The 27,107-nt window shown below is 43.8% G+C and overlaps 1 protein-coding gene across 1 annotated transcript in view; it reads left to right on the top strand.

Moving 5' to 3' along the window:
- The window catches only part of CAMKMT (calmodulin-lysine N-methyltransferase), a 654,168-nt gene that overhangs the window by 577,615 nt on the left and 49,446 nt on the right, over positions 1–27,107 (top strand). Inside the window, exon 9 of the mRNA XM_075339193.1 lies at positions 8,941–9,004. Coding sequence (XP_075195308.1) covers positions 8,941–9,004 — 64 coding nt within the window. The remainder of the gene's footprint in view (positions 1–8,940; positions 9,005–27,107) is intronic.

Below are 27,107 nucleotides of genomic sequence, written 5' to 3' on the forward strand. Positions count from 1 at the left end.
AAGCTGAGCCCGAAGACAAATGCTACATGTCACTGTCAGGATATGCCTCACTTTTGTCCACACCCTCTTTTACTAAGCGCCACCAACTCAAACATCTTTTAGAACTGGCCAAAGGGAAGTTGTAATTTTTTTACCATTACAACCAGCTTGTCGTCAGAATTTTGAGAAAAACTGATAAATCAGAGATAGACCGGATAGATACAGTATATCTCAAAAGTGAGTACACCTCTCACATTTTTGTAAATATTTTATTATTTCTTTCCATGGACCGACACTGACGTTTTGATGTAATGTTAAGTAGTCAGTGTACAGCTTGTATAACAGTGTAAATTTGGTGTCCTCTAAATAACTCAACACACAGCCATTAATGTCTAACCACCAGCAACAAAAGTGAGTACACCCCTAAGTGAAAATAGTCGAAATGTGTCAATATTTTGTGTGGTCACCATTATTTTCAAGCACTACCTCTTACTTGGGCATGGAGTTAGCTAAAGCTTCACAGGAGCAACTGGATCCTTTTCCATCCTCCATGATGAGATCACGGAGCTGTTGGATGTTAGAGAACTTGCGCTCCTCCACCTTCTCTTTAAGGATACCCAATAGGGTTTAGGTTTGGAGACACTTGACCAGTCCAGCACCTTTATCTTCAATTTCTTTAGCAAGGCAGTAGTTGTCTTGTTGGTGTTTGTTGTCATTATCATGTTGGAGTATGAAGGGAGGGAATTATGCTCTGCTTCAGTATGTCATAGTACATGTTGTGATTCATGGTTCCCTCAATGAACTGCATCTCCTCACAGCTGGCAGCACTCATGCAGCCCCAAACCATGACACTCCCACCACCATACCTGACTGTAGGCAGGATACACTTGTTTTTGTACTCCTCCCCTGGTTGCCGCCACAAATGCTTGACACTAATTTAAACCATATACATTTATTTTGGTCTCTTCAGACTACAATTTAATCTTTGTCCTTTGTCTGCTTGTCTTCAACAACTGTTTGCAGGCTTTCTTCTGTATCATTTTTAGAAGATGTTTCATTTTCTTAAGACAGCCATGCAGCCATGCAGAGCAATGTGAGGCAGTGTATGGAGTATATTTTGAGCACTGTCATGCAGACCTCCCCCACCCCTGTAACCTCTGCAGCAATGCTGGCAGCACTTATGCATCTATTTTGAAAAGACAACCTCTGGAAATGACGCTAAGCACATGCACTCAACTCCTTTGATCGACCATGGCGAGGCCTGTTTTCAGTGGAATCTGTCTTGTTAAACCGCTGTATGGTCTTGGCCACCGTGCTGTAGCTTAGGTTGAGGGTGATGGCAATCTTCTTATAGCCTTGGCCATCTTTATGTAGAGCAACAATCCTTATTTTTCATATCATCAGAAAATTCTTTGCCATAAGGGGCCATGCTGAACTTCCAGTGACCAGTAGGAGAGCGTGTGTGAGCGATAACACCAAATATAACACACCTGCCCCCCATTCACACCTGAGACCTTGTAACACTAATGAGTTACACGACACTGAGTTGAGTTATATAGAGGACACCAAATTTACACTTATACAAGCTGCACAATGACACTGTACATTGTATCACAGGGTCAGATCTTCAGTCTTGTCCCATGAAAAGATATAATAAAATCTTTACAAAAAGAGAAGTGAACTCACTTTTGTAACATACTGTACTGTATGTTGGTTGTTAGATTGGAGCTAAATAGATATATAGCTGACAGATAAATATATAGCTGATCTATAGAGTTTCAGATATTAGAGAACTATGGATTCATAGATAGAGTATAGATTATGTACATTTAGAAACATTTAGAATAAGATAGATAGATAGATAGAGGGATGGATAGATAGGGGGATGGATAGATAGGGGGATGGATAGATAGGGGGATGGATAGATAGAGGGATTGATAGATAGAGGGATGGATAGAGGGATAGATAGATAGATAGAGGGATAGATAGATAGAGAGATAGATAGAGAGATAGAGGGATAGATAGATAGATAGAGGGATGGATAGATAGAGGGATGGATAGATAGGGGGATGGATAGATAGGGGGATGGATAGATAGGGGGATGGATAGATAGGGGGATGGATAGATAGGGGGATGGATAGATAGGGGGATGGATAGATAGGGGGATGGATAGATAGGTGGATGGATAGATAGAGATAGAGGGATGGATAGATAGAGGGATGGATAGATAAGAGGGATGGCTAGATAAAGGGATAGATAGATAGATAGAGGGATAGACAAAATAGATTTATCCTTCATGAAACGTCTTGACCGACATACAGGCATTAGCCTAAGAAGTCATGACCTCTGAGAGGTCTTCAATAAGCCGTATTATGACCTAGTAGCTAGATCCTTAACTATTTTCAGGGAATGACATCTTTTACCTCGCCGTTGTTATTGAGCAGCTGTGCTGAGGCTTCTTGAATTACTTCTGAGTCTTTCATCCAATTTGTCTGCTGGGGATATTGCTGACTTGACTTGTCTTTCCGGGTGTTGTTTTATTCAACGCTCTTCTCAATCTTAGGTCTTAGCTGAGACTTGTCTCCGTTTCCATTCACCTCTGCACCCGGTGATGAGGGCTTTGTGTTCTAACCATTCATAATGATAACCAACATAATTCTCCTCTTCCAGACACGTTATTCTAGCGCATCAAATCTCCTTACAGTCACTCGTGCCGTTATATAATGCTCTTGTACTCTTAACCTGATTCATACATCAAGAGTTTAACCTAATGCCGCTCTGAAGCCGTATACCCTACTTAAAGGCATTTAACTAACATATGTTCGAAGGCACAATCAGGGGTGTACATAGAAATCATGGGGCCCCATAACAAAAGTCTGAATGGGCCCCCCCCCACCAATAAAAAAAAAAAAAAATTACAACAAAATAATAACATAATAATCATCATACATGCTACTGGGGGCCGGCACACGTTACTGAGGGTGACCTACATGTTACTGCGGGCAGGTTATAGTTAGAAATAATACATACTACACAGTGTTACTGAACAACACCCACCATACCAAGGCCAATAATTCATTGCAAAATAATGCTGCCACTCTATGACCAAATATCACCACATAGAGTCTGAATATAACCACCGTCCTGTTACTGAGCAGAGCCCACTGCACCAAGACCAGTGGATTCACACCACAAATCCCCAAATAAATCTGCAATATGTGAACTTGATTAATCAACCAGATACCAAAATTACTCATGCCACTTGTAACAAGTAATACAACAAAGATTCTGTCCCCAAATCAGGCAACAAATGAGTGGTTCATGTTAAAATATAATTTTTATTACATACTTTAAAAACACATTACAACCATTAAAAAACAGAGAATAATCCTGTGGGGACCTGATATATACCCAGACTCAAATTTGGATAACATTCATAACAGGAGTCTAGTAATACTAATATATAGCTTGCACAACCCAATTAATTAGTATACATCAATTTATATATGGTTGCAAAGTACAAAATAGATTCTGCAGTGCCAAAAAATCACATTATTGCATGCTGCCCTGTTTCCCATGCATTGTTTTATACATAGTCATGCTGCTAGTATCTGCCATACAGACCCCAGGGCGCTGTCTACAATAAGAAAAAACTTTTATATAACTATATTAAATGGGTTTAAAGTGCCGATATCGTGCTATTGCCTACTGCCCTGTATATAGTGAATGACAATTCATAACGTCTTTAAGCCAAAATAGCTACCTGATTACAAATAATGACAGGATCTGGGTGCTCGGTCCCTCCACCCCAACGCCGTTTCGCCCTTGCTTCTTCCGGGGGCGTGTCTAATGGTAAATGGGGCTGCCTATTTATGGAAACTTCGGAGTTTATTAAGTGAAGACAGCTGATCGCTTGTGAATGACGCTCGTTGTGAGGGGTGTTTATTGGCTGCAGAATCCGGCAACGCGCAACGCAGTTAGTTCCTGTGGGAGGTACCATAAGCCGGATTTATTTTGGCTTAAAGACGTTATGAATTGTCATTCACTATATACAGGGCAGTAGGCAATAGCACGATATCGGCACTTTAAACCCATTTAATATAGTTATATAAAAGTTTTTTCTTATTGTAGACAGCGCCCTGGGGTCTGTATGGCAGATACTAGCAGCATGACTATGTATAAAACAATGCATGGGAAACAGGGCAGCATGCAATAATGTGATTTTTTGGCACTGCAGAATCTATTTTGTACTTTGCAACCATATATAAATTGATGTATACTAATTAATTGGGTTGTGCAAGCTATATATTAGTATTACTAGACTCCTGTTATGAATGTTATCCAAATTTGAGTCTGGGTATATATCAGGTCCCCACAGGATTATTCTCTGTTTTTTAATGGTTGTAATGTGTTTTTAAAGTATGTAATAAAAATTATATTTTAACATGAACCACTCATTTGTTGCCTGATTTGGGGACAGAATCTTTGTTGTATTAATATGTGAACTTGGCCTAAAGTAGGGATGTCCTTCTTCGTGCCCCTCACTACACACAATATACATTTTCACATCTGACTGTCTCACCCATTTAATAGTAACAATTATGACCCCCTTTATAGCATTAGGAAATACAGTAAAACTCTACACAGTACATATATAACACACAGCCACAGCCACACACACACACACACACACACACACACACACACACACACACACAGCCACACACACAAAGCCACAGCCACACACACAGCCACAGGCAGCCACAGCCACACACACACACACACGCACACACACGCACACACAGTGTAATGGCACAGCACAGGGCAGTTTCTGTAGTTACAGGCAGACATTTGTACAGACATTTGTACATTATAATACCTGCTCCTGTGATGTGAGAGATCGTCAGTGACTCTGGCCTCACTGCTGCACTTCCTGTCAGTCCTCCTGGCGTCTCCTCTGCTTTCTCTTTCAATGCCTTCTGTTCTCTGCTTCTCACTGTTTTTAATGCTTTGTTTGATCTTCTCTCTTTTCTATGGTCTGTACTATGTTTTCCTGTTCATCTTTGTTTCTCCCGCGCTGTACTGAATAAGCTCCACCCCCTCTCCTGATTGGCTGTTTTTCTCCTGGCATCTCTCACTGCTCTCTGACTGGAAGAGGAAGCTGCCTGGCCACTCCCTCCTCTTCAGCACAGGCCGCGCACAGTGTGCAGTGAGTGAGACTGCATCTCTGCATTGCGGCCAGCCTGCAGCTATAGAATCAGTGCGGGTACCCAGCGGCCTTAATCAGCTGCTTGGTGACGCCACGGGGGCATGAAAGAGAAAGTGAAAATGTACACACAGCGGGCAGCTGCCTCCGGGCCCCTCCACCTCACAGGCCCCGTAGCAGTGGCGTGGTCTGCCTCTATGGACGGTACGCCACTGGGCACAATTGATATTTAGATTGAAAAAAATGTGTTCATACCTAAAATTTAAAAATATTTTGGGTTGTCCGTGTCAAGTTGTAAAAATTGTATGCAGCCAGTATATAGTTCTTTTTGCGCCTTTCATTTTTCTTCTTTTTATGTAGGGGGAAATCCTGTCCTGACGAGGCATATAGTAGTGGACGCTAGAGAGACAAAAAGGTGCAATACAGGGTCTTATCCCAGTGAAAAGGGATAGATAGTGCAGGGAATTGCTCACCTCGGCTGGTTGTGCAAGTCTCAACTACTCTGTGCGATGGCTGCTGCAAACCCCTGTAAATGCAAAATGGATAAACAGAAGAAGGGGTTAAAACTACGCTGGCATGTGTAGTAAAGAAGATTTCAGGAGCAATCAGTATCGTAAGTTCATTGTCCTATGCATTTTGGAGTCATGGTCCTTCTTCAGGACAAAAATCAGTTTGTACATCAAAGATGTAGATCAGTGATTTGTGTCCTGAAGATGGAACAAGATTCCGAAACACGTAGAACAATAAAATCACAATACTGATTGCTCCTGGATTCTTCTTTACTACACATGGCAACCCTTTCTTCTCCTGCTTTACCCTGATGAGGCATATGGAAGAAATAAATGGGAGGGGGGTGTTCTATTCACAAATTCTCTCTATTCTTTGGGAAAAAAATTCTGTCTGTTGTAATGACATGTTCTTTGTCTAGAGGATCCCTCTCAGTTGCGTAATGCTTGATTCTCTGGAAATGTCTTGGCCAGTGTCCCTGCCTGGTGATGATATGATGATCGTGGTGATTTCTGGCAATAGTACTCTGATGATACACTCTTGGGACCTATATTGTACTAGGTGGCTGTGCAAGCTTGATAACTACATAAAATTGAAAAGCGTTAGCAATTCTTCTATTTTCCATAGTGGTTTCTAGAGTTGGTGCGTATTGATTTGTAGGACCCGGTCCGCCATTAGTGGTTTTTGGTCTGGAGTCCTGAGAAAATGCCTCATACCAGTCACCATCCATCACTCTTCTTTAATTAGCTAATCTGTTGCGACAATATTTGTTTGTCATGCTACAACAATGATGTAGCGTCAGGTCAGCCAATCACGAGAAAAAAAGACGCAGCTTCCAAGAGGTAAAAGGTGGTTGTCAGGGATGCCATCCAATGGTCAAAGATTACTAAACATGGCAGATGGAACAGGTGCTGTTTATCAATTCACACCAACACTTGTTGACACTAGAGATGAGCGAACCCGTGGAATTCAGTTTGTCAAGTTCAGCCAGACCTTTTGATAAAGTTTGGTTTGGGACCCGGACTTGACCTGAACTCCTCTGGGAGTCACTAATTGGGCTGTTCGGGTCTCCTCCCACATGCTGGTAGCCATAAACAGATCACTTCCGGGGGAGGGTGGACGGGGTTTTTCCAATTTTTAGTTTAGTGCACACAATATCCAATCACTCTATTGTTACTCCCAGTGCGAGCCGTTCAGACATTGCAAGCGGCTCACACTGGGCTGAGTGCTGAGTGTACCTGAGCACAGAGATGCTCGCGCAAGTGGTTTGCCTACATAAACACCAGAACTCCAAATCCAAACTCTGGGTTTTTTTTAGTTTTTTTTTTTAAAAGTCTTAAAGTATTAATAGACAAATCTAACCTATGTAAAAGACATGAGGTCTCTATAATCATAAACATTGGCTAAATCCTACAATTTTGGCTTAAATGTGAATGGAGGCATACCAACTATTACCCTGTCAAATGATGTTGTGGGAAAGAAGAAACGAGGATGTTGAAATTCAACTCTTGATCTTTGTGTTATCTATCAGAGGAAAAGCCATCACCAGAATACATTGGCATCGGCTTACTCCCTGCTCCCCATTGAAAACACATTCTCAGCTGAGCCGTGTGTTCATACATTTGGAGAAATAGGTTGGAACAGCTGTCAGATGAGCAAAGCTATCTTAAGACCCCCATACACATTAGATAAAAGTCAACCAAACTCACTGGTTTTGCCAAGGCTGACCATATGATGTGTATGGAGGCCTCTTGATTTCTCATGTGGGCGTTTCACTTGTACGATATATGGATTTCTTTACCTATTATGTGTTGTGTTTTTATTTTTGGTGGAAACGTTCATTGGGTCCTTCAGGCTGTGTTCACCCCCATACTCATTAGATAAAAGTCAAGCAAACTCACTGGTTTTGCCAAGGCTCACCATCTGATATATATGGAAGCCTCTTGATTCTCCCCTAACAGATAATGTTAGGAGAAAAAAGGATGGGGGCATTTTACTTGTAGGGTATATGGATGTATGTATCTATTATGTGTTGTTTTCATTTTTGGTGGAAACATTCATTAGGTCGTTCAGGCTGTGTTCACCCCCATACTCATTAGATTAAAGTCAACCAAACTCACCGATTTTGTCAAGTTTCACCATCTGATGTATATGGAGGCCTTTTTATTCTCCCCTAACAGATGATGTTAGGAGAGAAAACCATGGGGGTATTTCACTTGTAGGATATATGGATTTACTTATCCTATTATGTGTTGTGTTTTTATTTTTAGTGGAAATGCTCAATGGGTCCTTCAGGCTGTGTTTACCCCCATACTCATTAGATAAGTCAATCAAACTCACCGGTGTTGTCAAGGCTCGTGATCTGATGTATGTGGAGACCTTTTGATTCTCCCTTAACAGATGATGTTAGGAGAAAAAAGTTTGTGGGTGTCTAACTTGTAGGATTTCTTTACCTATTATGTGTTGTGTTTTTATTCTTAGTGGAAACGCTCAATGGGTCCTTCAGGCTGTGTTCACACACAGTGGACATTCTCGTGGTCTTGAGCTTCTATGGTTCTTGAACTTCTCGTTGCCGAATCACTTAATTTTGTAGGAAAAACCCCTAATTCGTCTGTTAAACTGCAACCAACTGCACATTTTTGCAAGTATTTTTGGTGGAAACACTCAATGGGTCCTTCAGGCTGTGTTCACATAAGTGGACATTCTCGTGGTCTTGAGCTTCTACGGTTTTTGAACTTCTCGTTGCCGAATCACTTAATCTTGTAGGAAAAACCCCTAATTCGCCTTTTAAACTGCAACCAACTGCACGTTTTTGCAAGTATTTTTGGTGGAAACACTCAATGGGTCCTTCAGGCTGTGTTCACATACAGTGGACATTCTTATGGTCTTGAGCTTCTACGGTTCTTGAACTTCTCGTTGCCGAATCACTTAATTTTGTAGGGAAACCCATAATTCACCTGTTAAACTGCAACCAATTGCACATTTTTGCAAATGATTCAAGTAGTCCAAAGCCACCGGCGGCTCAGAGATACTCTGCTTTTCGTCTGTGAGCCCATCTCCACTGTGTGTGATCGCTATGTAACTTTTTGGGCAGTGGATATCAAGCTACTAATTTAATACTAATTGAATTGTTAAATGTCTCATTATCACTGTTAAATGATTTCACTTGGTTTAATATTTGTCTTTCTTGTATCATTAAAATGTCAAACCCCCCTGTAATCCACAATGTGTTCTTTTCTGAATGTCAGCCTGTTTCTGGACCAGTACAGAGCCTGCCTTGTTGATGCAATAAAGAGATTACTCCAGCCCAGTGTAAGTATGTTTCTATTTTCTCCTGATCACTGGCTTCAGAATAATTAGTCTCTGCACAATGATTGAGAAAGTAATGGAATGGCAGGATTAATGTCATGTAATACTGTAATACTTATTATGTCCAACTTCAATTGAGTCTTCTAATCTATCAGATTCTTTTCCTAATCATAAACTAGGGAAACTTCTTCTACTTGGCCTTCTGATAAGGCTCACAGTGGGAAGCAAAATAAATGAAACCGCTTCAAAGATAGAATGAGATTATTATTTTTTTTTTATCAAACGTTTTGTAGAGTATTTTTCTTTGATAATTCTGGATTTGTAAAAGTAAGATGGGGCTTTTTTTTTATTTTGCAAGTGTTAGATCTAACTTGTGCGCTGTTCAGAGCATTTTCATTAAAATAATTTAAAGGGATATGTTGATAAAACCCCGTTTGAACAATAGAATTACCGTGATGGATTTGGGTCATCCTTTCATGAACAGTCTTAATTTATCTAAGTGATATATTTCCACTTAAAGAGGACCTGTCACCGATTCAGAAGTGTCCAGTTTTGTTCTTAGGCCTAAGCGACACAGCGAGAAAATCGGTGCAAGTGCAGTGCGATAAAACAACGCATTCCACTCGGACCAATATTAGCCTGTGTGTCAGCACCCATGAGCGATTATTTTCTCAGCCCTAATCGGACAGAGAAAACAATCACGGCATACTACGATTGTAATTTGAGACTCTTCTCTTGCACCCATTCAAGTGAATGGGGCGAGAAAAAAATCGCACTGCACGCGCGGTACACCGATGTACCGCGCGTGCAGAGCGAGAATCGCAATAGCCGGCTATGGAGGAGAGAGGGAGAGAAATCCCTCCCTCCCCTCCTCCGTGCCGGCCCGCCCCTCCTCAGCATCGGCCCGCCCCCCGCAGCTGAGGTCCGCTCCCACAGTCGGACCTCAGTCGCATGGATACTAGCATGATACTCGGCTCCCGCTGTGCTGCCAACGCGAGCCGAGTGTCATGCGAGCATCGCACTAGTTCCCCGTGTGGCCCCAGCCTTATGATCGTCACACTGTTCCCCTAAGTATTCCAATTTTTATTTTTTAAATCTGCTATATGGTTCCCGAGATTTGGCCTTTTTATTTAGTGTTACTATTTATGTTTTTTACCAGTGGAATGGTGTTCTCTGGGTTCTTTGCGCTATTCTGCCTAATTGTCCTGTGATCCACTCTCTATTTATAAAGACCGTAAACAATAGCACTAAATAAAAAAGGCTCATATAACTGGAACTGTATGGCAGATGTTAAAAAAGAAAAAAGTCGAAAATTCAGGGGAGCAGCGAGAATAAAATAAGAGCAAAAATGTAACTTTTTTGACCTGGTGACAGGTCTTTTTTAAGTGGTGGCTGCAGGAAAAAGCCAAACTTCCCCATATGTTTTTGGAAAATATTAAAAAAGTTGGGCACTACTTTAACATTGATGGAATATCCTTAGGATAGGTCATCAATATCTGATTGGCCAGGGTCCAACATCCCGTACCCCTGCCGACCAGCTGTTTTTGGTGTTGGCAGCAGGCAGTCGCAAATGCTTAGTTCTGGGGCTGCCCCATCTTCTGATAGCGGCCTAAGGCCCTGTGCGCATGCTGCAGTTTTCCTTCATGTTTTGCTGTAGAAAATGGTCTTAACCTTTCTGTAGTCCTTCCCCAGCAAAACCTATGGTAAAAAAAAAAATGCTGTGCACACACTGCGGTTTTTTCACCAACAGGTTTTGCTGCATATTTTCTGCAGCAAAAATAATGTGCATGTCACTTCTTTTCTGCACGTACCTGTGGTATTTTACCCTATTGACTGTAATGTAATCATGAATACTGCAGGGAATAATGCAGGTAGAAAATTATGTGTGTTTCATTGCGTTATTTCGCGTTTTTTGGGACATAGTGATCATCACTATTCTGCGTTTTGCAGGGAAGTGATGTCATTATGACAGGAAGAGGACATAGAGCAGAGAGTAAACACACACATCACAGACACAGACATATAGAATACACATAGAAATCAAACATACATATTAAAAATAAAAAACGAAAAAGAAAACGTGGGCTCCGCCGAATTTTTACTGTCCATCCAAGGTAAGCACACAGCAGCAGCCTGGTTTTCTCAGGCTGGGGAGGGCGAGGGCCATGGTTATTGCTCCCCCCTCCTGCAGCTAAGAATATCAGCCCTCCGCTGCCCCGAGAATGTCGCATCCATTATGTGACAGTCCTGGCGTGTTACCGACTCTTCCCGATTGCCGTGATGCGATGGCATTCGGGGTAATAAGGAGTTAATGGCAGTCCATAGCTGCCACTAAGTCCAACATTAGTAATGGCAGCATCTATGACACGCCGTCACTAATCTGTAAGTGACAGTTAATAAACACACACACCGAAAAAAATCTGACATCACTTTATTAACCCACCAAACACCCCTCTAGGTCCGGCGTAATCTACACGAGGTCTCATGACGCTTGCATACTGATCCAGCCACGTCTGAGACATAGTACTCAATGCAGCCTCGTTACGATGCTGCAGGGGTAACTCCAGGTCATTTCTCACAGTCGGTGATGTCAACACATTACTGCTCACGAGAACTTCAGGGCCTCACAAGTGGTAATAGAGTGACGTCACCGACTGGCAATGACCCTGCGAGAACTCAGACCAAAGGTCCCGCAGGGTCACTGCTGTATGAGAAATACTCTGGGGGTGGGGACACACAAATATCAGAAATAAAAGCTGTAATATCTATGTATTATCTATCCCTCTGTCTATCTATCCCTCTATCTATCCCTCTATCTATCCCTCTATCCATCTATCTATCTATCTATCTATCTATCCATTTATCTATCTATCTATCTATCCCTCTATCTATGAAGAAGGAAATGACAACACTTTTTTTTTCCTTCAATGTGCATTATTGCATTGAATGCATAAAAACACAGGTACCAACCCGTGGAAAAACTGCGGCACTACCACAGCAAAACCGCATGCGGTTTTCGGGTGCGGTTTGCTGTGTTTGTTTACCGCAGGTGCGGTAATCTTTGAGAGGGTGCGGAATTTTCGTAAGAAAATTCCATTTTCTAGTGCGCACAGGGCATTAGCCAGGTACTGCATATCCTCCTTGAATGGGAGGCGGATGTACATCACCCAGCCACGGCAGCTATCTGTTGTTGGAGCAGCTCCGGCATTTATGGCTGCTTGCTACGGCCGCCAGCACCAAGAACAGCTGATCGGCAGGGCTGCGGGGAGTAGGACCCCGGCCAATCAGATATTGATGGCCTATCCTAAGGATAGAAAAATAGATAAACTGCCGGCACTTCTTTACCTGAAGGTCTGAACTGGTGCTTATTGAACATAACATATACTATCACAATAACAGTTGCACTCCACCATAAAGAATGGCAATCAATGTTAGGGCCTCTTTCACACGTCCTTGTCTCCGGTACGTGTTTGGTCCTTTTCCTCATGTAGTGGAGACACGGGCACACGTAGACCCATTAAAATAAATGGGTCTGCGCTCACGTGCGTGTTCTGCCATGGACCGTGTGTACGTGTGGAGCATACGTGTGTCCGTGTGCTCCACACGTCAACATGTCCATTTTTCTCCGGCATCACGGGTGTCACACTGAACGCAAACGGACCACACGGAGGTGTTTCGTGTGACACGCGCCGGAGAAAACACACGTGTTTGAGAAAATTAAAAAAAAACTTTACTCACCTTCTCCAGCCCTGCTTTCTCTGCTGCTGCTGTCACTTGCTTCCGACCGCAGCTCATTATGCTCATTGCATATTCACTTCACTGCGGCCGGAAGCAGCAGCAGCAGCAGAGGGGAGTCGGCAGGACCGGAGACCGAAGATCAGCACCACGGACAGCAACGCCAGGGACAGGTGAGCAGAAAGTTCCCGTTCTCCGTGTGTTATCACAGATAACACACGGAGAGCACACGTAGGCCATAAACACTGCTCACGGAGGGCAAAACGCACCTCTGACACGTCCGTGAAAAACGTGCGTGGTTTTTCACGAACGTCTGAAAGAGGTCTAAAGTAGTGGCCAACCTCTTTAAAATAAAGCCTTTTTCATACATGAGTCTAGGGAACCATAACAAAATGTGAGGCCGATGTTAAGCCATTATTCACATCACGTTTGGCCCATTCATACAGACGTTTTATGTGAACCTGTGCTAAACAAACAATGTGGTTATTTCCCCAACTGAACCATTCTCTATAGTTAATCAGACGCAATCACTCTGTACTTCATTTGCTCTCTATACTGGCAATATCTGTTTTTTCGGTTGTTTTTTTTGCGGACACAATAGCTTGGTAGACTATTCTTTTTGTGTCTGCCTAAAAAGACAGAGACCAACGGAACAGAGGCCAAATGGAGTACAAAGTGACCCTACAAGCAGCATTATTATAGTAAAGGACTCTTTCTGTGCTCTATGGGGGAAAATCCAATTCCTGGGTTTTGGGGGTACAGATCAAGTCATGAACATATATAGCCCCACCATGATGTGAATATTGTTTTAATCAATATGTGTGGTTTGCTCTTTAGCCTTTTTCACAACTTTAGCTTACTGCATTTATGACAAATGAGTATCTCTTGGAAGTCTCAGGTGTAAGAGCGTGCTAACAACATTACACCGATTCTCTTATAATACCAGTAGTCAGAGCTTAAACAAAGTTCATTTTAATCAATGAATTTAGGAACAATAATCATTTCCACAATTGAATGTGTTTAAAAAAAATGTTCCTGTGCTGAGATAATCTTATATATGTGTCCCTGCTATGTACTGTGTAATGGCTGTGTCTGACCGTACAGGGACATGGTCTGATCATACCACAGCTCCAGGGCAGGAGAGGAAACAAAGGAGTATACAGACAGAACAGCATGGGATTGCAGCTGATTCTTCATATGAAGCTAAACCTCTTTATTGTGAGGTAAAACATTATTTTTAAACAGGTAAAGAAATATTTTACCTCACAGAAAGCAAAAGCAGTGATTTCATGCTGTCCTGTCTATATACTCTTTTGTGTCCTCCCTGACCAAGGAGATGTGGTATGATCAGACCATGTCCCTGTACTGTCAGACATGGCCATTACACAGTACATAGCAGGGGCACATATGTAAGATTATCTCAGCACAGGAAAACATTTTTTAAACACATCCAATTGTGGAAATTATTATTATTATAAGTTTAATTGATGTACTTTGTTTGAAGGTCAACCCCTTTAAGGCGAATTTACACATTCAGATAATCTGCTAGCGACGAGCACTGATCGATGATCAAGCCGATCACTGCTCAATATTCTGTCCAGTCAACGACAAATGAGAGTTTTGTTTGTTATCTGATTGTCGGACATGCTTATATGGAGCAATGATCGAGAAATTATCACCTAATGTAAATGGGCCTTAAAAGGGTTGTCTGGTCTAAAACGACAACTCTGCGGTCACGCTGTGTGATTGCAGACTTGTGAATCCTCACATCGCACACATTGATCACTGTTAGGATTTTCCGGTGTGAGTATAGGGTACTGCGATATGCATATTCCTGTACAGAATCTGACTAGACTGTTTCCGGCCTTGCACGGTACTCTTTCATTGAGTGTGCCGTAATCAGTCTAATTGGATTCTGGCCTGGAGTATCCATATCACCATATCTGACGCTGACACTGGAGAATCCTCACAGTGCATGCGATGGGAGCATTCACAAATCTGCAGTCACATAGAGTGACTGCAGACTTGTTGTTTTAGACTGGACAAGTCCTTTAAGTTTCAAGATATAATCTTTTATTTCTGTGGTCAATAACTTTAAAGGGACTCTGTCACCAGGTTTTTGCCACCTAATCTGAGAGCAGCATAATGTAGGAGCAGAGATGCTGATTCCAGTGGTGTGTCACTTACATGGGCGCTTAGTGTAGTTTTGATAAAATCACTGTTTAATCAGCAGTAGATTATCATTACAGGACTACTTGACCTGCTGCAGGTAGTCCAGCATTTTCATGAGCTCTGTATAACTGCGAGATCTGCAGCAGAGAAAACATTGATTTTATCAAAATGACAGCAAACATCGCTGGAATTAGGGTCTCTGTCTTTACGTTATGTTGGGAGCAAAAAACTGGTGACAGATTCCCTTTAAAACAAGCAGAACTGTTGGTCAGCTCTTGTATTCACATGTGGTGGATTCGATGGAAAAGTTGCTTCCATTAAAAATCGGCTCCAGAACTGTTTGCAGGCAAAAAATGCCTGTGACCATACCCTTAAGCGGGCTTTACATGCAACGACATCGCTAACGAGATGTCGTTGGGGTCACGGATTTCGTGACTCACATCCGGCCTCGTTAGCGACGTTCCATGTGAAACGCAGGAACGACCATTAACGATCAAAATTACTCACCTTATCGTTGATCGTTGACGCGTCGTTCATTTCCCGATTATCGTTGCTGTTGCAGGACGCAGGTTGTTCGTCATTCCTGCGGCAGCACACAACGCTACGTGTGACACCGCAGGAACGAGGAACATCACCGTACCTGCGGCCGCCGGCAATGAGGAAGGAAGGAGGGGGGCGGGATGTTCGGCCAGCTCATCTCCTCCCCTCCGCTTCTATTGGGCGGGACGCTTAGTGACACCGCACAAACCGCCCCCTTAGAAAGGAGGCGGTTCGCCGGCCACAGCGACGTCGCTAGGCAGGTAAGTCCGTGTGACGGGTGTTAGCGATGTTGTGCGCCACAGGCAGCGATTTGCTCGTGACGCACAAACCAGGGAGGCGGGTGCTTTCACCAGCGATATCGCTGCATTTAAAGCCCCCTTTAGATATCCAAGCCCTGTTTTTAAATTCCATGGCCAAATAGTCTGGATTTGGGGGCAAATGAAGCAAGTGTCAAGTCAAAACCTAAAACAAAGTGTTCCTTTAATGAATTGTTTTCTAATCTTTATGTCGGGAGCATGAGAGCGGAGCACAAGGTGGGGATATGAGCTTGTCACGCTCTGGATTTTGGCACGCTCCCATTCAGTTGCTTATAAAGGGATGACTGCCGCAAACACCCCGTATGAATACGGTAACTTAACGTTAGTTGCAGTTTGATTCTCCGGCTTACATTAGACTTTTGTGAGTCAATACTTGAATACATTTTTTTAACAATGGAAGCGCAAACATTGCCCGAGATGTTACTTTATAAGGAGTCAGCCTTATAATACAGCTGGCATGTGGATCCATGGCTAGGTAAGACGCACCTTAAATATCTCATTATCTGCTGTTTGCAGAGAGAAAGGCTTAAGTTTTAATGGATTATTTAATGCCCGGATTACCCCCCGTTGTATTCTTCAGCACTTTGTTCTGTCTTGTATCAAAGCATACGGCCATGTTTATTTTTACAATGTGCCAACGGTGAGGTTTGTGTTCAAAGGACACCTCTTAAAACACATGAACTGTCAGTGTACCTAATGGAGCTTTTATTATGTATGAAAATGAACACCAGTCTATGAGTCCATTACAGTACATTTGGGCACCAAGAGCAAAGGGTAGAAAGAGATACATGGTAGCCATGAGCACAGAGTAGCGGCAAGGCGAGTGTCACCAGGGATGGTACTGCTGCGAGCAAAAATGGACCCACTGTACTACAGGGAGACCCCGGACCTACCCTTTTGTGGGGTAGAGGCCGGAACTGTGGCAGATGACCCCCGGGGCAGGGGCTGACACAGGAGCAGAGAGGGCTGAGTATCAAGTGTAAACAGGGACCACAAGGGTAGCAAAGGCAGAAGGTTCGGTCAGGGTGGAGAGGTAGAGTTTTTGGTGTGGCGAGGGCCACCAAAGTAGCTTAGGCTGGGAGCACTACCAGGCTGGACAGGCACAGTCTCTGGTGTTGCGAGGGTCACCAGGGTAGCTGAGGCTGGTGGCTTAGCTGGGCTGGACAGCCATAGGCTCTCATGTGGCGAGGGCCACCTGGGCAGCTGAGGCTGGAGACACAGCCTGACTGGACGGGCACAGTCTCTGGTGTGGCGAGGGCCAGCCGGGATAGCTGAGGCTGGAAGCACAGCAGGGATGGGCAGCCGCAGTCTCTGGTGTGATAGGCTGAGAGGCCCGGCGGCACACGCGTACTCCTAGGAGCACTCGCAGAGGTCCTGTGATGCGCACACAGACTCCAGGAGGCGGTAAGAGGAGAAGCCCACATCGAGGAGAGGCAGGCACTCCGGGCAGCGTGGAAGGACCCGGCTGTAGTTGAGAGTCAGGGTGTGTCCTTGCAGGAACACAAGGAGTGCAGGGATGCAGCGTTACAGCGAGTAATAATGTCCCCTTAAGACAAATCATGCCCCCTATAGAAAGAATTAATGTCCTCTTAAGGGTACTTTACATGCTGCGACATCACAAGCGATAGCAAGCGATGTCGTGCGCGATAGCACCCGCCCCCGTCGCTCATTTGGTGATCACTGCCGTAGCGAACATTATCGCTACGGCAGCGTCACACGCACATACCTTTACAGCGACGTCGCTGTGATGGCCGAACAATCCCTCCTTCAAGGGGGAGGTGCGATCGGCGTCATAGCGACGTCACTGCGGCGTCACTAAGCGGCCGCCCAATAGCAGAGGAGGGGCGGAGATGAGCGGCCGGAACAGGCCGCCTAGCTCCTTCTTCCTCATTGCCGGTGGACGCAGGTAAGGAGATGTTCGTCGTTCCTGCGGTGTCACACATAGCGATGTGTGATGCCGCAGGAACGACGAACAACATCGTACCTGCAGCAGCAACGATATTATGAAAAGGAGCGACGTGTCAACGAGCAACGATTTTTGATGCTTTTCGTTGGTGTCACACGCGGCGATGTTGCTACCGGCGCCGGATGTGCGTCACTAACGACGTGACCCCGACGATATATCGGTAGCGATGTCGCAGCGTGTAAAACCCCCTTTAGTCCCTCTTTAAATTGAAGCCCACCTTAGTGCCAACTCCAAAAGTAATAACGCCACTTTTGTGCTATATTCCTCAAAAACATAACATTTTTCGTAAAATCGGGCAATCAAGTCCTCTTCTTTCTTTTCTCCAGCACAGGCAACATGACGTGATGGGATGTCATTGCGCCACCTCCACCAAGAGACTGATGAGTTGTAAGCCGTAGACCTGCAGCAGCTCGTGGCTTATGGTATAGAAAATGGCGCTGCCTATGGCTTCCTGCTCTACCACAGGGCCCATTGCTGACGCTGATACAGTCCATAGTAGCCACTGGAGATCCAGAGCATCTGAATAGAAATCCAGGGCATGGGCACTGTCCAAGGTCTTTGGCTCTAGTGACGCCACATTTTAGGGGCACACAATTTCAATAGAAAGTAGTACTTTTTTTTTTTCTTTTGAAATTTTGCACTCCTAAGAATTTTGCAGCCAGGGCACTCGCCCCTATGACCACCTTCCATGGCATTTGTCATGCTAGGTACAAGGAAGTATCAAGTGAGTGGTGAAAGGTAAGGGAAGGGGACCCTCGCGTTTAGGGAAGGGGAAGAGGGTGACCCCTGACCAAACCTACAGCTCTTCCCTGGGGTCCCTCACCATCCTAGATAGGTTCTGCACCTTAGGCTGAACTGGATACCTGACCCTATGTATCCCTAGTGTTGGATCCTAAATAGGGAATTGGTGGGATGAGCTCAACCCCACTAAACGCTAAAGGAAGACACAAGGGGGACACACGTGGGGACAAAAGCATGAACTACTTATCCACAGATGACACACACAAGAGTATAATATCACCAGCACTAGTCCAGGGAAGAAGGGAGTATTTAAGCACCAAGAAAATACTGATGATCAGCAAGTGGGTGGAAGGCGAGCGCCTGCTGAGTCCAAAAGGAGCAGAGATGAAAATCCAGCAGGAAAGCTACTTATTACAATTAATACTAACAGCAGGAACAATAGAAAGTCAGGGAGCATTCTGCACAGCCAAACGCTGTGACCTTCTATAGCCAGAAACCACATGACTGTCGCCTGTGACACACCCGTGACAGTTTAGCAATGCATAGACCATAAATAAGTCTTGTATACAAGTAGTTTTGGTCACATGACCAGTCTTTTTGGGAATCTGTTCCTGTATAATCCACATGTATAATAGTATGTATATAGATTCTCAGATCACAATTACTAACTGATTAAGAATTTTTAATTATTGATTTAGGTCTGCTTTCAAATTAGTGCTGAAACATTGTGCACCATTTTAGTGTGGTGCTGCAGTAAAAACAAAAGAATTCAATATGTATATAGTATGTACATGGCTCTCTTGCGAAGACGATTGGGTACTCAAGGAGGGATCCACTTCACTAGATTATAGAGATTATTTTGTTCAAAATGAAGGGAAATTAGAAATTTGAATTTTCATCAGGCATAGATTGCTCAGAGATGCAGGTAGTCAAGGACAATGTAATCAGCACCCAGCGACTACGACCACCGTTAAACATCGCTGATTATATTATTCTCATTCTCCTGCATCTTTCAGCAATCCATGTATGATGAAGGTCCATGTTCTGGAACCGAAACGTTACTATATATCTCTGGATTGCCCCCCCCCCCCAAAAAACTTCTAATTTTCTTTCATTCTACAAAAAAGACCATATGTCTGGGCAAACTGAGCATCCACCATATTGGCCCCCGCTATCCAAAAGAACAGAAATAATTTCAGTTTTCATACCTATAACAATCTATGCAGGTAGGACAAACTGAGATGCACGTGTGGAGGAAATATATACTTTGCGGCTGTAATCCTTCACACAGCCTGGGGTCAGAAGTTTTTCAGATAGATTTTTCATTAGTTTAAGTACTGAAGGACAGGCACCAACAAAGTGACCCTTTTGAGTGCAACAGAAACAAATCCACAACTTGTGGTGAACCGCGGGAGGCCCAGACCGAGGAGAGCCCCCCATAACTGCATAGGTTCCTCCATAACCACCAAAGACCTTTCACCCCCCAAAAAATCTATAAAAAAAAGGGGTCAACACAGGTCTACCCCTTAGGCGTTTATCAATCTGGATGGCTAAAGCCATAGCGGCTTCTAAAAACTCTGGCGCTTAATACATAGTCATTTTTTAGCCTTTTAGATAGGCCCTGACAAAAATTGCTTCTAAGGAAGGCATCATTCCACCTAGTGTCAGTGGCCGATCTGCAGAACTCTGAACAAAATTCCTCTGGTGACAGACCTCCCTGCTGAAGGTTACGTAGCTTGGACTCAGCAAGGTAGACTTGGATCGAGTCATCATAAATAGGACACAACCAGAAAAACCTCATGTACTGACCGAAAGGACTGAGAATCGGTCAAAAGTGAGAAGGCCAAGGACTGGGGATCTTCTTGCAAAAATGAGACCACAATCCTCACTTGCTGTTCCTCACTTCCTGAGGAGCAAGGGCGAAGCTTGAAATACAGTTTACAAGTTTTCCTGAAAAACACAAATGTATCCTTCCCGCAGAAATCCTGACAAGCAGGGCTATCTTGGGTTCTGGTTGAGTGTGGCAGTGAGCCGAGTCCAGCTGACCTGCAATCTGCTGCGTAACTTGTCACCGTAATTCTCTCACTTCCATAGATAAACTCTGCATCTGTTGTGCAAGAACTGTGACTGCATTCATATTAAAATCCTGCAAAAATTTGGGCCAGCTATGATGTGACTGCAGGTGTGACACCAGGTATGAGAGGACTCCCAGCCAGCGACGCAACACAGAGGGAACACTAGGGTTGCAATACAACGGAAGGCCTGGGTGCTAGGGAAATGAGAGCTGGATCACCTCTTACCACTCAACTTAGTCTGATCCCTGCACTCCCTAACGTCCCTAGATGAGTTCTCGCCCTGTGCGCTGTAACGTGCTTAAGCCTTCTCTGGTCCAGAACTCACCGTGACTAGTGAAGACCAGCGAGATGTTAGTCTCACCACTACAATAAGACAACACATGGAAGGTAAGAGAAATGGGTATGGAAAGACACAACAGATAAAACTCCACAGCTTCTCCAGGAGGAACTTCTTAGCTGCAACAGAAGCGACACCTTAGCTTCTCCAGAGACTAACTCCTTCAAAGTGGACACCATAGTTATGAGCTATAGCCGGCAAAGGGAGGCGTGAGGAACGGATATTTACAGCAGAAAGAAAGGAGTAGCTGCGGCTGAGATTACAACTACCTGTTAGATCACTGCAGGATAGAAATTAACCTTAACCCCATCAGTACCAAATGGAATTAAATGTGTTCCAACTCAGGGTAAATGACAAGTGGACACTAAAGCGGATCTGGTCTGTGACCAATAATACGCTATGACCTTCTGATCCTAGATCTTCCTCGAAATGACATCAGGCCATGACACATTCATGACAACTGCCCAGTACATGCATACTGTATAAAAAAACCTTATAGCATACTATAGGAAACGCATTCAGTTGCTAGCCATTTATTTATGAGGATATTAAGCAGCGTTAATGTATTTTTGAGAATGAAATTATACTCGCGGGAGGTATTTAAGGGTACAGCCGCAGGATCAGCAACAGGTTTGAAGAAAGGGAATTCTAGCAGAAGTGGATTGTACTGTGAAAGGGCCGTGCGTTGCCTGATTTGTTTTCACAATTCTCGCCACCTGTGAAGCCGTTCTGATAGAACACAGGTTTTCACTTTAACTTTGAGATGAAAGGCGTGCTGGTGGTTATGCCTTCAGTATGCTGCAATGTGCTGCTAAAGTATATCCCCGCTGTTCTCCATGAATTGATTGTGAGTTTATTTCTCCTTCTGCCGTAGCTCTCTGCAGCATTTCACGGATAGACTTTGAGTTTTTAATACACAGCAATGCTCACCACCTGAGAGACAGTTCCGATGGGACACTGAGTTCATCTTCAGCTTCAGGCTGGAAAATAAAAGATTTTCCCGGGCGACGCAGGTTAGGGGTTTCATTCTTACGCTTTGTAAGGTTATGTATCGCTGCTTCGCTCTGTGAAATGGCCCCAATTGTTATCATATTTTACACTAACATACAACTATTAATACACATTTAGAGACAGCTTCCAGCAGGGTCTACTGTCACACAGGATGCGGATTCATGTGTTTTTCTGCTCGTCTATAAATCCGTTCATAGAATTTTCATTTGTTATGTTTGTGCTCTGCAGGTAGGAAATTATTAGAGATGAGAAAATCTACCTAAATTCATTTTGGGCAGATTCAACTTATTCGATTCCGTCCAAATCAATCTGAATCCCTGAGTTATGCTCTGATGTCTCTCCAGATCCTAAAAGATAATAAGCACAGAGGAGGGAAGAAGTTAAAAAAACACAACACATTAAACTTACTTGTTTGAAGCCCTTACCATCCTGACGTTAATGTAGCTCTGTCAGTGGTCACTTGGCAACTCTAAATATGGCTACAATGGACAAGCTTGGCACAAACCACTCCATATACCAGAACCCATGGGTTTTTCTGGCATTCACCCTTTAGCCGTTGTAAATGGATCTGGACTTACACAGGAACCTCTGGTCTGGGGCCATAGAAGTAGCTGATTGCTAGTGGTGTAGGTTGTAAAGGCCCCGTCACACGCAACAACATATCTAACGAGATATCGCCGGGGTCACGGATTCCGTAACGCACATCCGGCATCGTTAGCGACGTCGTTGCATGTGACACCAATGAGCGACGGTTAACGATGGAAAATACTCGCCAAATCGTCCATCGTTGACACGTCGTTCGTTTTCAAAAAATCGTTGATTGTTGAGGTCGCAGGTTGTTTGTCGTTCCCGAGGCAGCACACATCGCTACGTGTGACACCTCGGGAACAACGAACTACAGCTTACCTGCGGCCGCCGGCAATGAGGAAGGATGGCGGTGGGCGGGATGTTACGGCCGCTCATCTCCGCCCCTCCGCTTCTATTCTGCAGCCTCTTAGTGACGCCGCTGTGACGCCGCACGAACCGCCCCCTTAGAAAGGAGGCGGTTCGCCGGCAACAGCGACGTCGCTGGGCAGGTAAGTCCGTGTGACGGCTCCAAACGATATTGTGCGCCACGGGCACCAATTTGCCCGTGACGCACAACCGACGGGGGTGGGTACGCTCACTAGTGATATCGTTATCGATATCGCTGCGTGTGACGGGGCCTTTAGGAGTGGTCTGGTAGCCAGACCAGAACTGAGGGGGGGGGCAAAAAAGTTACAAAACCAGAAGACTTCAAGAGTAGTCAGTAAAGGGACAGGAATGAAATATACATGAAAGGAGCTGGGCACACAGGCCTGAACCAAAGGAGAACAAGGTTACTTAAGTGTCACGCTAGGTACGGGGAAGTACCAAGTGAACAGCAAAAGGGAAAGGAAGGGAAACCCTGTGTCTAGGGAAGGGGAAGATGGTGACCAAACCTACTGCTGGTCTCTGGGGTCCCTCACCATCCTAGATAGGTTTCGCACCTGTGCACCAAGCTGATACCTGACCCTAGGTATCCCTAGTACTGGATCCTAAATAGGGAATTAATGGGAACCCCACTACAGACACACGAACCTATAGATATCTTATGCTTGCCAACTTTTAAGAGGGGACATGAGAGGTCTATGATTTTTAGACTTAAAAAACATTTGAAAAATAGATCATCAAATCCTTTTATCGTCACCCCTATCATTCCTTCACAAATTAAAACTTTTGGTTTGTAAAAGTGTTTCCTGTTGGGAATTAAATTGAGTTTATTTTGCGAAGGATCCCCTGCAAAATCCATGACAATCTGCAGATACGGATTTATTAAGGTTATTGCTTCTTCTTTGTCAAGCAACACTGGCAAGGTGCGGATTTAAAATCTGCCCCATAGGTCATTTTCTGGCCCATGAGTCATGTAGCATGTTGATGACGTTTGGTCACTCATTTTGCCGGCAATATAACAATCTGCAAATTTTCTTCTTGGAGAAACCTAGATGAAAAATCTGCGACCTATGGTCTCTTTGTGATGATGCCCTATGGGTACATTCATATTGGTTTTGACTAAGAACATATACTGTGTCTCAAATAAGTAAAAATGGGGTTCGTGGTGTGCACGGTTTCCTAGCTCTATTTTTACTGGATTGAGTAACGCTAGAAGTGTTTTGGGTTTTTTTTTTCGTCTCAAGAGCAATTTATTCCATTATAAGGCCGGACACAATTTCCACTTATTTTATTTTACTGTTCCATTGTATTTTTGTACCAGAGCCATATATGATGGAAGAAGCAGAAGTCCTAGCATAAAACTGCATGAAATGTATGACCTAAGCATGCTTGGAAATTTTTAGAATAGGGGCCCAGCAACTAACTTGGCCAATTTCCAAACATAGGTGAGGTACAGCTAGTGATAAATGTAGATGATGGAAGGCAATGGTGCGATAATCAACACAGCAGACTAGAAAAGGTTATACCAAACAGCTTGTGAAGAGATGAAGAGAACCTCCACAATTTTGGGACTAAAGCTGGTAGACTGATGGCCAATTTGGCAAGGGAAAAATCTATTGTCCAGGTGTCATGTCCCCACCAGAGTCCACTCCTGCGACTTCTGCTTCGATCACCAGGCTCCGCCGTATTTCCTCCATGGGCGATGCTGGTGATAGGAGAGGAGTCAGTTCCAGTAGCTCTGGTGGGTGCAGGCTCCTTCCATCCACTAAGCTGGGTTTCACTGGGGCCTGCAGTACCACTGGCTGACGAGGGTGGCATGGGTCTTCCAGCTGAAGTTACCACCTTTCAGCTAGAGCCAATGGAAGACACTACACCCTTTTTATTCCCCCTCCTGTCTGCTGATCAATACCAGATATAGTCTTGTAGTTCACTGCTTGTCTCTGGTTCTCACCCTGTTCTGAATATTGATTCCCGTGTTTTGATACCTGCCTGCTCTCTAACTACTCTTCTGCCTGCCGTTTCTGTACCTCTCTGCCATCTCCGGGTTTTGACCTTAGCCTGATTCCTGACTATGCTCTTGTCTGCTGATTTTGTCCCTTCTCTGTATCTCTTGGTTTGACCCTGCCTGAGAACTACTCTTCTTGGAATTGCAGCCTTCCACAGGTAGCGATCTCCAGAGCCCTGTAGCAATTCCAAATCCCTGTATTGGGGTTAAAGGGTTTTGGGGTTCTCGGTATCCTGCTTAGTGAGTGACTAGCCTCTGTGACAGTCATCCTGAGACTGTGGTTCTAGGCAGATGTCACGCCAGGGTTTACTGAGTGTGAGAGAAGACAAGGGTGTGGTAGACACTGACCTGTGAGCTGTTACAGATTTTAGAAACTTTTTATAAAACTCTATACAAAGATATTCAACTCCAAAGTCTCATAACATTTTACTGGATTGGTTACTTTCCCTTCCCTGAGAAACGTCCAGAGACATACAGTATGTCTCGGGGAAGGAAGTGTGAGAAACCATCAAAGGCCCACAAAACCCATAAAACCTTAGGTTCTGATGACTATACTTGTGAATTTTATAAAGCCTTGGAAGTTGAGGTGTTTCCTTTGTTAACTGATCTTTTCAACATGATGCTTAAAGGTATCACCTTCTTCTCATCGAGCAATCTAGGCATATGTTAAGTTTATATCCAAGCAGGGGAATCACTTACTATCCGTTAGTTCCTACAGGCGATATCCCTAATTAACTTAGACATTAAGATCATGTCCTAATTAATGGCCGTATAACTAGCTTTAATCATGCCAGACCTCATCTCTCCTATCCAGGCGGGATTTATCAGAGGGCATTAAGCTACATTTATATTAGGCAGGTAGTATAGGTTTTAGATACAGTCCATTTGATACTTAGAACTGATGAAATGCCTTTTTTGTTATTTATTGACACTGAGAAGTCATTCGAAAATGTCTGCTGGAGGTGGCTGTATAAGGTATTAGATGCAATGTTTTTATGTATTTCCGCATCTCCACTCTTATATGCACCCCCCGAAGCCCAAAGCCACACCCCTGAGTTATTGTTAACACAGCACCTACTAGAATAAGGAACAAGGCATGTGTCCTCTTTCCCTGCCATTCCCTCCATTGACAAGGATCATGTCCAGTTTGATGACCTTCCATGGAGTCATCATAAATAAGGAGGAATGCATGTGACCCTGTTTTTAGATATTATGATTTATTATTATAGTGCCATTTATTCCATGGCGCTTTACTTGTAAAGAGGGGTACACATAATAGGGACAAGTAGAATAATCAAACAATACAAGGCACAGACTGGCACAGAAGGAGAGAGGACCCTCTCCGTGATGGTTCACAATCTGTAGGGAATGGATGAGGATACAATAGGTGAGGGTAGAGTTAGTCATATGGTTGTCATCCAATATATTCCAACATGTAATCTCAGCTCTCTCCAAGGCCGCCTTCTCTTCTCCACTCTTGTACGTTCTTCATCTAATTGCCCTAAAAACTTCTCTTGATTAACCACAATCCTCGGAATTCTGTGCCCCAGCATGTCCAATTATCCAAAACACTTGGAACTTTCAGACAGAACTAAAAACATATCTCTATAAAAAGGCTTACAGACTGCATTAATTCCCCTCCCCACCGTCAGAGCTGCTGCAGCCCTCCAACCTACTGTCTCCTTTTCCATTACCCTGTAGGCCGGCAAGGGCAGGGCTCTCTCTTTTTTGTACCAGTCTGTCATTGTTAGTTTTTTTCACTGTAGTTTATATTTGTATTTTGCATGTAGCCCCTTCTCATATACAGTACTAGGGAAATCAATGGTGCGCTAAGAAATAATAGTAATAATATTAGTACAAGCTGTGATGGAGAATAAACTTTTCGCTTTATTGCCTCGCAAAGATCTTTAGATAGCTACTTCACGCAACCAAACCTAGATGATTGACTCTAGTTTAACTCATTGCAATGTATCACTTTACACCTATCAATATATTTAATATAGTTGGGGGGATGCATCAAAGAAATGTAGGAAGTTCACTCACTGTTCCACACAGACTGTTCCGAAATGGGTGGTGTCACACCTTCTCAGCCGGACCGCATCATTTGTACTGTGGTTAGTCTGGTGGGGTGCTACTTGCTGGAGCTTTGCATGGAGCCACATATACTGATCTAACTTTATAGAAACGATTTGGAAAGCATTATCAATTTTCTTCAACTTATTAGAATATCAACTGATTGTACTACAGCTACTTCAG

This window comes from Anomaloglossus baeobatrachus, chromosome 3, assembly GCF_048569485.1.
Source record: "Anomaloglossus baeobatrachus isolate aAnoBae1 chromosome 3, aAnoBae1.hap1, whole genome shotgun sequence".
Taxonomy (NCBI): domain Eukaryota; kingdom Metazoa; phylum Chordata; class Amphibia; order Anura; family Aromobatidae; genus Anomaloglossus; species Anomaloglossus baeobatrachus.